Genomic DNA, 14,282 nt, shown 5'->3' with positions numbered 1-14,282 from the left:
TAAATGGAAGTTACAGAGGCAACAGTAGGTAATGGGCCCTGCACTGGAGGAGCTTCTGTTTCTCAAGTAATTGTTCTCTTATCAAAGCAAATCAGATAATTGGTTTCTTTCTTTTTCTTTTTCTTTAATTCTTATTCTACCCTTTCTCAAAGGGTTAAATTATCTCATGACATTTTATGCTAAGCTGAAGATATTTTTCATCCAGAGGAAATACCAAAAATAAAAACTATGGAATCATGAAGCTGGAAGGACCCTTGGGGGTCATCTAGTTAAACCCCTTCGTCATACAAATAGAGTCACTGATGCCTTAGAGATGGGATGAGGCTTGCTTCCAGGGCATTCAGTGAGTGGGCAGCAGGACCACAACCAAAACCAAGGACTCTTTTCTCTTTTTCCTTTGCAACATCGTGACTCACATATTCAGTAAGTACCCGTTCTTCACTGCTTCAGTATTACAAGCTTGCTTGACATCTTTAGAGATTAGGACCCACCCTGCCAGGCTTTAGTTTGACCCAAAACTCATTCTCAGGTCTCCTCAACTCTGTCGTTAGAGTCCGGTGTGCTGTATACCAGCGATGGACGACATCATAAGGAACGGTATTGATGACAGCCCGGTCATAGTTGTTGTACCTAACATGGAATCATGAGAAAAAAGATCTCAAACACATTTTAAAGACATCTTTTGCTTATTGAACAATTTTATATAAGGCTTCCCCTATGTTCAATACTTGTCCCAGAGATGAAGTGACGATAAGTCAATATTCTCTCAGGAATATCACATTGGAGTGAGGAGTTCCACTGCCTGTTGACCGTGTTTTATTTTTCTTTGAATAATCTAAGGATACGGGATAGAAGTTAAGTTCCAACTGGTTTCTCTCATCTTATGATATGATATTTTAAGTCTTTACTGGCCAAAGTTCATGGAAGCACTGGGGAAAGCGCTGAGCTTTCTCCTCACCAAGCTGAGGTGGGGTGGACAAGGGAGGTTGTACTAACAAAGCTTTCCTTTTAACAGGATGACTTACAACTTCTCAAGTGTCTCCCTTTGTGGGAGGAATCCAAGCTATAGCCTAGTGGACCATTCACCCAGGGATCTTCAATCATTCATTCAACCCCAACATTTATATGCACACCAGCTACATGCTAGGCAGTGCGTCAGGCATTAAAGATACAAGGACGAATACAGCAGACGCGACCTCAGTCTTTGGAGAGTTTACCTTCTATTGAGGAAGATAGATGATAAACAAGTAATAAACACATAAACAAAGTAATTTCAGCTAGTTATAAATGCTATGAAAAAATAATAGTGTTATATAATAAAGAGTGACTGGGAAATCTATTTCACATGGAGTGTTAAGTGAAGGACTTTTTGAAGAAGCGACATTTGAGCTGTTACCTGTATGATACGAGACCAACAATGTAACAAGCTGAGGGGAGAGCATTCCAGGCAAAGGGAAAAGCAAAAACACAGCCTTGGGGTGGAATGGAGTTTTATTCTGTTTGCAGACCAGTAAGAAGGTCATGTGGCTGGAGCTGAGTAAGCAAGGGGAATAATGGTGGGAGAAATTACGCGGAGGAGGTAGCCAGGGGCTAGATCATGTATATATTGCCATGCATGCCATGGTAAGGACTTTGGATTTTATTCTGAGTACCATGGGAAGCCACTGAAAAACCTGGCCTAAGATCATGGATGTCTGTTTTGCCTAAGGCAAATTAACTTTTTAGTGAAGTAGAGTATACATTACGGAAAAGTACACAAATCGTAAGCTTGATGAATTTTCATGATGTAATCGCATCCATATCACTAGCACCCAGGTCAATAAACAGATCATTACCAGAACCCCAGAACCCTCCCTTATGCCCCTTTCCAGTAACGCCCGTCCCCCAACCCAAGGGTAACTACCATCCTGACTTCTATCACCAAAGATTAGTTTTGCCTGTTTATATAAAACTTTATATAATTGCAGTCACAATATGTATTCATTTGTGTCTGGCTTCTTTCATTTAATATTATGTTTAGGAGTTTCATCATTGCTTAGCAATAGTTTATTGGAAGTTGATTGCATGATCACACCACAGTTTATCCATTCTACTGTTGATGGACATATGAGTAATTTCCGGTTTGGAACTACTACAAACAGTGCTGTTATGAACATTCTACTACATGTCTTTTGGTGAACAAATATATTCACTCCTGTTTGAAGTAAACTTAAGAATGGAACTTATGGATCATAAGGTATGTGTATGCTCAGATTTACTAGATACTGCCAAAGATGTTCTTTCCAAAGATAAATTAACATCCAATGGTGCCATTTTTGGACATCTCAGGCAATATTCCTTAGTGTTAGATAGTACATGGCACAATCAGAGCCAACATTGTTAGTTTTGTTGCATATAAAATGAGCAATAATAACATCTGCTTAGCTGATCTCACAGGGCTACCGCAAGAATCAAATGAAAAAATAGGCCGGGCGCGATGGCTCACGCCTGTAATCCCAGCACTTTGGGAGGCTGAGGCGGGCAGATCACCTGAGGTCAGGAGTTCGAGACCAGCCTGGCCAACATGGCGAAACCCCATCTCTACTAAAAATACAAACAAAACAAAACAACAAGAAAATTAGCCAGGCGTGGTGGCACGCACCTGTAGTCCCAGCTACTTGGGAGACTGAGGCAGGAGAATCACTTGAACCTGGGTGGCGGAGGCTGCAGTGAGCCAAGATCACACCACTGCACTCCAGCCTGGGCGACAGAGCGAGACTCTGTCTCAAAGAAAAAAAAAAAAGAAAGAAAGAAAAAGAATATAATAGTCCATCCTCCCAGGCTTCAAGGAGCCATGCCTGGAGGGAGAATGGAGTGAGGAAGCACAGTCTTCACCAGGCTATTGACACCCATTGTCATTTCCAGAAACTTGTAGTGCTGGGTTAGGCATTTGCAAAAATATTATTTAATTTACTTATTTCATCATCCCAGAAGGAAAGGTGTTATTAACCTCCTTTTACATTTAAGGCAACTGAAACTTAGAGACCTGCCACAGAGTTCATATGTAGCAGAGAGGTTTTTAAATCAGGTGTCCTTAATTCTTTAACTCATTGTTTATACCAGAGAACAGAAAAATGATTGTAATTCTTGTGTACGCTTGTTCATGAGAGGAACATTTTTACAGATCACACTTGTAATCTTTTGACTTCAAACTGAGATTTGCAGCTTAGAAATGTTTCCATATACACTATCTCATTGACCCTCTGTATGACAGCCACGTGAGGTAAGTAGTACAGCTGTTATTATCTTACTTTATACATAAGGAAAATAATGATAAGACCTTGTGATTTGTCCAAGTTTACATGGAATTTGGTATTCACTATTTATATTAGATGGTGGTGTTTTCTAAAGCCAACAGAGAAAGTAGCAGGAAAAGTCTATTACACATAAGCAAAATGGTTGTGCAATACTTTGGATTAGAATAAGACTATTTCTGGACTTTGGCACAAAGTGATGCCATCATATTATTGTGCAGTTTTTCCTTTTTTTCCTGCTTTGATATGAAGCAAGAGAGACCTGGGAGTAGGGGAAAGCAAATAAAGAAGGCATTCATCTGACAAGAAAAGCTAGGAAGATTTAACAAAGTTATCCTTCTTCTTAGCTGACAGACAAGTATTTCCCAAGAGAGCTCCATAATTGAGCGGACGATGCATTTGATGGATTTGTGTATTGTGGTGTAAGTGAAAGCTGATGGGCTTTCAGATAGGTAGATAAATAGGCTTTCAGATAGATCACCATTACAATCTCAGTTCAGGTGTGTGACCTTGGAGGAGCTATAGAAATTATAAAAATGCTAGACGAAAACTTCGGGATGACTCTCCAGGATAATGCTCTGGGAAAAGATTTTATTCACCAAAAGCACAGGAAACAAAACCCAGAAATAGACAAATGAGACTGGATTAAACTAAAGAGTTTCTGTGAGGCAAGGGAAACGATCAACAGAGTGAAGAAACAACCCACAGTATGGGAATATGGCCATTGTAGAATGGCTGTTATTACAAAGACCAAAAATAACAGATGTTGGCAAGTATGTGGAGAGAAAAGAACTCTTATACATTCCATAAACGGTGCTGGGAAAACTGGATGTCCACATGCAGAAGAATGAAATTAGACCCTTTTCCTACAACATATACAAAAATCAACTAAAAATGGATTAAACACTTACATGTAAGACCTGACACCATAAATCTACTAGGAGAAAACGTATGGTATAACTCTATGATATTGGTCTGTACAATTACTTTTTGGATATGATCCAAAAGTATAAGCAACGGAAGAAAAACTAGGTAAATGAAATTACATCAAACTGAAAAGCTTCTGCACAGCAAAGGAAACGAAAGAATGAAGAGACAACCTGCAGAATGGGAGAAAGTATTTGCAATCTATACATCTGATAAGGGGTTAATATCTAAAATATTTGAGGAACTCAAACAACTCAATAGTAAGAAAACAAATAACCTGATTTAAAAAATGGGCAAAGGATCTGGATAGACATTTCTCAAAAGAAGACATACAAATGGCCAAGAGGTATATGAAAAAGTGCTCAACATCACTAATAATCAGATAAATTCAAATTAAAACCACCACGGCATATCATCTCATACTCCTTAGGATGGCTATTATTAAAAAGACAAAAGATAACAATGTTGATGAGGATGCGGAGATAAGTGAACCCTTGCACACTGTTGGTGGGAATGTGAATTAGTACAGCCATTATGGAAAACAATACGGAGGTTTCTAAAAAAAGCTAAAAGTAGAACTACTACATCATCCAGCAATCTCACCACTGGGTATATACCCAAAGGAAATGAAATCAGGATGTCCAAGAGATATCTTCCATGTTCTTTGCAGAAATACTCACAATAGCCAAGATATAAAATCAATCTAGGCAGAATACATGGGAGTGTATCTAGAGAAAATGTGGTATGTATAAAAAGTGGAATACTATTCATCCTTGAAAAAGAAGAAAGTCCTGTCATTTGTGACAACATGGATGAACCTGGAGAACATGAAGTGAAAATAAGCCAGGCACAGAAATATCAATACTGCATGATCTCACTCATATGTGTAATGTAAAAAAAAAAAAAGTTGATATCATAGAAATAGCAGAATGGTGGGTACTAGAGGCTGGTGGGTTGTGGAGTAGTGGTTGGGTGGTTGGGGATATGTTGCTCAAAGGGTACATAATTTTAGATCAGAGGAATAAGTTCAAGTGATCCATTTTTCCACATGGTGACTACAGTTAATAACAATGTATTGTAATTTGAAAATTTCTAAGAGACAATCAATCAACGGAGTGAAGAGATAACTCACAGAATGTGAGAAAATGTTTGCAAACTATGCATCTACAAGAGATTAATACCCAGAGTATATAAGGAACTCAAACTCAATAACCAAAAAAAGACATATTCCCTTAAAAATGGACAAAAGTTCTGAATAGACATTTCTCCAAAGAAGGTAGACAAATGGCAAATGGGTAGGTATATTTTTAAATGCTCCACATCACTAATCATTAGGGAAATGCCAATCAAAACCACAATATCACCTCACCCCAGTTGCAATGGCTATCATTAAAAAGACAAAAAATAGGCTGAAAGTAAGGATGGTTAGTATGTACAAACACAGAGAGAATGAATAAGATCTAGTATTTGGCAGCACAATAGGGCAACTATAGTTAGCAATAGCTTATTGCATATTTAAAAATAACTAAGAGAGTAGAATTGGAGTGTTCCTAACACAAAGAAATAATAAAGGGTTGAAATGATAGATACCTCAATTATCCTGATTTGATCATTACATATTGTATGCCTGTATCAAAACATCACATGCACTCCATAAATATATACAACTATTATTTACCCATAATAATTAATTTAAGAAATTAAAATTTAATTTAATAACATAAAATATAATAAAGTGATCCTTAAAAGAAATTTGCCCGTGGTTAGATATTACTTATTTGTTACATTTTAACTGATGATTTCTATTATAATTTCATAGTACTTTGAATATATATATATATTAGAAAATATCATCGATAGGATTTTTGCTTTCATGAAGGTAATGATACTTTAAGCCTAAAATATTAGAATTTTCAATAATTTTCTCCAGTGTTTGGAAATTATTTTAATCCTCTGTTTAGTGCTCAAAAATGCTGTTCATTTGTGACTGATTCGTTAAACTTTCTAATACAGTGATTTCACACTCTTTATGTTAAAGAAGCAACATATGCTGGTGAAGATGTGTAGAAAGGGGAAATCTTATACATTGTTGACGGGAATGTAAACTAGTACAGGCAATATGGACAACAGTACTGAGGTTCCTCAAAAAATTAAAAATAGAACTAGCATATGATCCAAAGAACTCACTACTGGATATATTAAAAGGAAATGAAATCAGTATGTTGGAGAGATACCTGCACTCTCATTGTGATGGTTCAATTTACGGGTCAGCTTGACTGGATTGAGGGATGCCAAGGTGGCTGTTGAAGCATTGTTTCCTGGATGTGTCTGTGAGGGTGTTTCCAGGGGAGCGTGGTGTGTGAGATAGTGGACTGCAACAGGTAAGATCCACTTTCAATGTGGGCATGCACTGTCCTATTAGCTGGGAGCCTGGTTGGGACAAACAGACGGGAGAGGAGGAATTCTCTCTCTCTGCTCATTCTGTCTCCCTTCTGGAGCCAGATGCCTTTCCTCCTCCTGTCCTTGGACATCAGACTCCAGTTTCTTCCACTTTTGGACTCTGGGACTTGCATCCACAGCCTCCTGTGGGCTCTTAGGCCTTTGGCCTCAGACTGGGGTCTGTACTCTCAGCTTCCCTAGTTCGGAGGCTTCCAGACTTGGAGTGAATCATGCTACCAGCTTCTTCGGTTCTCCAGCTTGCAGATGGCCTATCGTGGGACTTCTCCATCTCTGTAATCATCTGAACCAACTACACCTCATAAATCCTCTCTCGTATATCCTATTGGTTCTGTCTCTCTGGAGAACCTTGACTAACACACCCATGTTTACTGCAGCACTATTCACAATAGCCAAGATATGGAATCAGCCTAAGTGTCCATCAACAGATGAATGGATAAAGAAAATGTGGTGCATATGCACAATGGAGTACTATTCAGCCATAAACAATAATGAGATCCTGTCATGTGTGACAACATGGATAAGCCTGTAGGACATTACATTAGGTGAAATAAGCCAGGCACAGAAAGACAAACTTTGCATGTTCTCACTTATTTGTGTGAGCTAAAACTTAAATAATTGAAATGAAGATAGAGAGTAGAAGGGAGGCTGGGAAGGTTAGTGGGAGGGTGAGGAGGAAGTGGGGAAGGTTAATGGGTACAAAAAATAGTTAGAAAGAATGAATAAGGCCTAGTATCTGCTAGCACAACAGGGAGACTATAGTAAAAAAAATAATTTAATCGTACTTTTAAAATAACCAAAAGAGTATAATTTGGTTGTTTGTAATACAAAGATAAATGCTTGAGGAGATGGATACCCCATTTTTACCCTGATGTGATGATTACGTACGGCATACCTATATTAGAACATCTCATCTAACCCATAAATACATACACCTACTATGTAACCACAAAAATAAAAAGTAAAAATAAAACAAATATAAATTTAAAAGTTGATGTTATAGAGGTAGAGAGTAGAACAGTGGTTACCAGAGGCAGGGGAGGCGAGGAGGGAAGGAGAGATGGGAAGAGGTTGGTCACTGGGTACAAAGTTACAGTTATGGTTCGATAGGAGGATTAAGTTCTGGTGTTCTCTTGCACAATAAGGTGACAATAGTCAACAATAATATGTTGTATAGTTCAAAATAGCTAGAAGAGATGATTTTGAATGTTCTCACTAAAAGAATAAGAGGGGGAATACTACAATCAATCTATGCCTATATATTTGATAACTTACATGAACCAGTTTCTTAAACCCACATGGTAAAAAAAAAAAAAAAAAAAACTAATTCAAAGAAAAGTAGATAATCTGAATAGCCTGACATCTATTAAAGAAACTGAATCTGTAATTTAAAACTTTTCAAGAAAGAGAACTCCAGGCCAGACAATTTCACTCATGAATTCTATCAAACATTTAAGTAAGATGTAATACAAATTTTACGGTCTCTTTCAGAAAATTAAGGAGAGAAAATGACCCCACTCATATTATGAGGATAGCATCATCCTAATACCAAACTCAGACAAAGATATTACAAGGAAAAAACAAAATAGCAATATCTCACATAAACATAGGTACAAATATTCTTACTAAGATATTAGCCAATCAACTCTAGCAATGTATAAAAAAGATAATGCATCAAGATCAAGTGGAGTTTATCCCAGGTATTCAAAGTTGGTTCAACATTCAAAAATCAATCAATGTATTTTATCATGTTGTCACACTAAATAAGCAACATCAAATGATCATATAAATAAATGCAGAAAAGGCATTCAACAAAATTCAATATTAATTAATGATAAAATTCCCAACAAGTTAGGAATAGAAGGAAATTTCCTTACTCTAATAAAGGCTATCCATGGAAAACCTACAGTGAACCACTGAGTAATTTTCCCCTAAAATCAGAAATAAGTCTAGGATGTCCTTTCTCACCACTACTATTCACTGTTAGTCCTGGAAGTCCCAGCTAGTGCAATAACACATGCACACACACATACACACGCACACACACACACAGAGAGAGAGAGAGAGAGAGAGAGAAATGAAAGGCATACATATTATAAAGGAGAAAAAAAATACCCCATTATGTTGAAAACCCCAAATAGTGTACAATAAAACTCCAAAAGACTCTTCCAGAAGACTCCTAGCCTTGATAAAGAACTTCAGTAAAGTTTCAGGATACAAAATCAATGTACAAAACACAGTAGCATTTCTCTACACCAATATCATTCAAGCTAAGAACCAAATGAAGAACCCATTTGCAATAGCCACAAAAAATAAAACACCTAGGAATACATTTAATCAAGGAGGTGAAAGATCTCTACAAGAGGAACTGCAAAACACTGATGAAAAAATTGTGTATGACACAAATAAATGAAAAAACATCCCATGCTCATGGATCAAAAGAATCAATATTATTGAAATGACCACACTGCTCAAAGCAATTTACAGATTCAACGCAGTCTCTATCAAATTACCAACACAATTTTTCACATAATTAAAAAAAACTTAAAATTCATATGAAACCAAAAGAAGAGTCTGAATAGCCAAACCAATCCTAAGCCAAAAGAACAAAGTTTGAAGTATTACATTCTGACTTTGAATTATACTACAAGGCTATAGTAACCAAAACATCATGATATTGGTATAAAAATAGACATATAGACCAACGGAACAGAATAGTGAACCCAGAAATAAAGTACCTATTAACAACTGATCTGCAATATTGACAAAATTAAACAATAGGGAAAGAACACCCTCTTCAATACATGGTGCTAGGAAAACTGGCTAGCCATATGCAGAAGAATGAAACTGGACCCCTATCTCTCACCATATACACGAATTAACTCGAGATGGATTAAAGATTTATATTTTAGACATGAAACTGTAAAAATCCTGTAAGAAAATGTAGGAAAAATTCTTCTGGACATTGGCCTGGCTTAGGCAAAGAATTTATGACCAGGTCCTCAAAAGCAAATGCAACACAAACAAAAATAAACAGACGGGACTCAGTTAAGCTACAAACCTTCCACACAGCAAAAGAAACAATCAACAGAGTAAACCTACCTAATGAGAAAAAATATTTGCAAATTATGTATCTAACAAAGGCTAATATCCAGAATCTACAAGAAACTCCAACAACTCAACAAGAAAAAAAAAAAAAAAGTAACGCCATTAAAAAGTAGGCAAAGGGCATGAATGGGTGTTTTTTGAAAGACATACAAGTGGCCAACAAACATATGAAAGATGCTCAATATCACTAATTATCAGAGAAATGCAAATTAAAACCACACAATACTATCTTACACCAGTCAGAATAGCTATTATTTAAAAATCAAAAAACAACAGATGTTGGTGAGGATGTGGAGAAAAAAGTAATGCTTATGCACTGTTAGTGGGAATGTAAATTATCACATTTATGGAAAACAGTATGGAGATTTCTCAAAGAACTAAACATAGAACTACCATTTGATCCAGCAATCTCACTACTGGGCATCTACTCATCTACATTTTACATTTACATGGAATACTATGCAACCATAAAAAATAATGAAGTCGTGTGTTTTGCAGTAACGTGAGTGGAACTATAGAAATATCTTAATGGTAGAATCTAGATGTAAGTCTATAGCTTTTCTGTGTTAAATGTTTTCAACTTTTCTGTATGTTTAGAAATGTTCATAATAAAATATTGGGAAAATACTGAGTTACTACTCATTGTTTTAGGCACTTAGATATATGAGAGTCAACAGAGGGAGAGTTTCCCAGAGGAACTTATCCAAGGGAAGTAAATTAATATTTACACAGTTCCTACTACAAGCCAGGGGTAAAGGTAAGGATAACAATTTATTTTTAACTTCACAACAAGTGGGCACAGAAGATATTATTATTGTAACTGGAAACTCATGACTAGCAGGTTAAGTGACTTGTCCAAGGCCAAAAATCAATAAATGGCAGTCAGGATTTCACACTGAACTCCTTCTGATTACAAAGCCTGTACTCTTTGTAGTATGTCAAGTTTTACAGCTATCTTCACCCTGCCTCTTCAACCCATATCTCCTTCCCTGCTTTTTTGTTTTTCCCTAGTACTTATCACCATTTGATATATTATATATTTGCTTATTTATTTTTAATTACTCTCTTGTCACTATAATGAGAATTCCAGGATGGCCAGGAATTTTTGTCTATTGTGCTTACAGTTTCATCTGCAGTGTCAAGAACAGAGCATGACTCTTGGTAGATGCTCATGAAATATTTGCTGAGTAAACTGAATTAATGCACAGTAACAGGTTGCTTGGAATAAGCAGAAGCAGGAGGGGTAATCCATCTGCAAAAATGCATAGTAAAAAGCTTGGCTGCAAGATGCAAAATAATTGGCTCCAGAAACCCAAAGCAGTTTGGTATAGCTAGGGAAGAATGTATGGAAAACATGAATTACATGCTAGAAGAGTAAGAAGGGATCAGATCATACAGAACCTTAAAAGCCATAAGGAAGGATTCTAGTCTTTCTCTGAAAGACACTGGGGAGGTTTAGAAGGATCTTAACATGCGAGCAAAAGATAAGACTTGTGTTTCAGAAAGAATGTTCTAGCTACAGCATGAAAAATTAATGGAAGAGGGCTCACAATGGAAGCAAGGACGTCAGTTACAACTTTAGCCATGGGAAAGAAGAGTGTTCTCACTGCAAGAAGAGGCATTGTAGATAGAAAGCAGGGGATAGTTTGAGAAAAATATAGGAGATTGAGTTGATAAGACTGGTTATGTAATATAAGGGAGAGGGAAAAATTAAGTATGATGTTTGGTTTATTGCTTGGGAAACTTAGTGGATGGTGGTATCATTCAATGAAAATGGGAAAACAAGTGGAGAAGTAGGTTTAAAATGAGTGGAAGTGATGAGTTCACGTTTGAATATGATATGTTTTATATTCTACAAAAAATGATGAGTTCATGTCCTTTGTAGGGACATGGATGAAACTGGAAACCATCATTCTCAGTAAACTATCGCAAGGACAAAAAACCAAACACCGCATGTTCTCACTCATAGGTGGGAATTGAACAATGAGAACCCATGGACACAGGAAGGGGAACATCACACTCCGGGGACTATTGTGGGTTGGGGGGAGGGGGGAGGGACAGCATTAGGAGATATACCTAATGCTAAATGACGAGTTAATGGGTGCAGCAAACCAACATGGCACATGGATACATATGTAACAAACCTGCACATTGTGCACATGTACCCTAAAACCTAAAGTATAATAATAAAAAAAAATATATCTAAGTTGTGATATCAGTAGTCAATTGAATACCCTGGTCAAGAGCTTTGCATAAATCTGGGCTAGATACATAAATGTTGTTGGGTAACCTAGCTGTTTGGCCACTGAGGATAATTCAATAACTTTTTCATTTAATAATGTTTTCATTTAAAAAATACTACCTCTAATATTTGGCCCCACCCCCAAAATAAACCTAGTATTCTTTGGTTGGTGGCTATTTATTATTCCATGGGAATTATAAGAAGAATACAAACTGTTTGATAATAAAAAGCTATGGAAAAGCAAGATTAAAATACAGCAGATATAAGAATCTTAGGGATTTTTGTTATGTTAGAAGGCTAATCTTTGGCAAATATATTACAATTGGGGATAGTTCTTTGGTACTCACCTGATCAAATACAGCTCTTTATTCCATGGGTAGATATTTAAGACTGGCCCAATCCCAATCATGTGGTTGTGACATTCTCCAACATCTTCAATATATTCATGCTTCAATGGCACTTTACTGAGGAGTTCAAATTCCTCAGGTGCCTTTTGAAGTACCTGTTCTGCTGCATAGAATCCATCTACTAGCAGTGTCCTGCCACCAGTTCCTTCATGCTTAAGACAATGAAACACTTGAATGCTAAAGAGAGAAAAGAAAATTCTTCTGTTCAGTGGAAGAGAGAACATATCAAAATTCTAGAAATTATATATAAAATGATTACTGAACCTACTTGTCATTTTCTTTTCATTTCCTAATTGTTTTTCCCTCATAGGCAGTTGTACTTTTTTGCGTTTTGAAATATTAATGCCACTAGAGGTTTCTTCTAAACATATCTAACATATATTGAAGCTTATATGTGCTGGGCCCTGGGAATACAGGCATGAATAATATATAACCTATATTTTCAAGAAGCTCATAGTCTAGTAAGAGAGCTAAAGCAAATAAATACCAAATAAAATATGATAGGTATTATAATAAAGTTGCATACAAGATATAGTGGGGTCATAAACAAAGGAATGATCTGTTCTAGTGGGGTGTTGTATAAAGAAATGTTTTGGAGAAGAATGAAAATTGTTTTGACTAATCTTAAAGAATGAGCAAGAATTGGAGTAGAAGGAGATTGAGATGAGAAGAAGGCATTCTAGGCGGAGAGAAAGCATGACCAAAGATACGAACGTAAAACAACAAGGAGTAAGAAGTTCCTATTGGCATAGCACAGAGAACCACAAAATGATTTTAAACTGTGAAACTCTACGGCCATATCCATATTTTAAAGAGTCCATTATGTTGATAGTGTGGAACATGGACTGGTGAGAAGCAACGTGACAAAAAACTTGGAAACCAACTTGAATAACTGAAATAGTAAAGAAAAATACTGAGAGCTTGAACTCAGAAAGGGGCGTTATAGAGAAGAAGACACACCTGAGAGATACCGAGGTAGAAGCAGCAGAATTTGATAACTGAAGGACAGGCAAGAATCTAGAATAACTCCAGGTTTCTCACTTGGGCACCTGAAAAATGATAATGCTATTTACTAAGACCGAGATTACAGACAGATATGCTATTGAATGATAATGAGGAAGTATGAGAGGTTGAGGAAGGAGTTCAGTTTAGAGGCATGTTAGCACAGCTAATCATATATGTCTGAATATGTTAACAGGGAAAGGTAAGGTGACTATTAATTGACTGGAAAACTAAGGTAGAATTTTCAAATTTATGAGGGAAAATAAAATTAATAATAATTTAATCAAATACGCAAAACTAAGAAAAAGTAAAAAGCAAATTAAAATAAGAAATAAACAAAAAGATAGAAGGAGTAAAATCAAGGACAATCTAATATAATATAAATACAATTAAAAAGAGAAAGGTAAGCCTGGCCATATTGAAATTTCTGTGAAACTTCTAGGTCAGGGTTGTTTAGTTACCAGTTAAAGATGTTTAAGGAAGAGAGGTGGATTTTGTTACAAGTGATAGCTAAAGCCAAGAGCATGGAAGAGGTCATTTGGAGAGATCATTTCAAGTAAGAAAAGAGGGATAAGGAGAAAACCTTGAGGAACAATAATATTTAGGAAACAGACAAAAGAAGCCAGCAAAGGAGGCTGAGGAAAGATGGTCAGATATATAGGAAGAAAACTAGGAAAGAAGGAATATTTAAGAAATTTAGTAGTGGTTAATGGTATGTCTCAGGGATCAAGTAAGATGACAGTACACACTGGATATGACAATTAGTTGCTGGTGACGTTAGAGAGAGTAACTTTAACTGCAGTGAGGGGTGGGTTCGGAAAACTAGATACCTATGGGTTTGAGGAG

At 36.5% G+C, this 14,282-nt stretch overlaps 1 protein-coding gene across 2 annotated transcripts in view; it reads right to left on the bottom strand.

The window, feature by feature from the left end:
- The window catches only part of TMLHE (trimethyllysine hydroxylase, epsilon), a 117,212-nt gene that overhangs the window by 15,546 nt on the left and 87,384 nt on the right, over positions 1–14,282 (bottom strand). The window contains exons 6-7 of one of the 2 annotated variants that reach the window (XR_004370593.2): positions 12,375–12,611; positions 417–630 (exon numbers count right to left, since the gene is read on the bottom strand). Coding sequence is in view for 1 of the 2 variants with exons in the window: in XM_032757827.2 (XP_032613718.1) it covers positions 492–630; positions 12,375–12,611 (376 nt within the window). In the remaining variant the exon portion in view is untranslated. The remainder of the gene's footprint in view (positions 1–416; positions 631–12,374; positions 12,612–14,282) is intronic. The other variant, XM_032757827.2, reaches the window with a different exon arrangement.

The sequence above is a fragment of the Hylobates moloch genome, unplaced genomic scaffold, assembly GCF_009828535.3.
Source record: "Hylobates moloch isolate HMO894 unplaced genomic scaffold, HMol_V3 SCAFFOLD_7, whole genome shotgun sequence".
Taxonomy (NCBI): domain Eukaryota; kingdom Metazoa; phylum Chordata; class Mammalia; order Primates; family Hylobatidae; genus Hylobates; species Hylobates moloch.
This window is presented reverse-complemented; position numbering and strand designations above follow the sequence as displayed.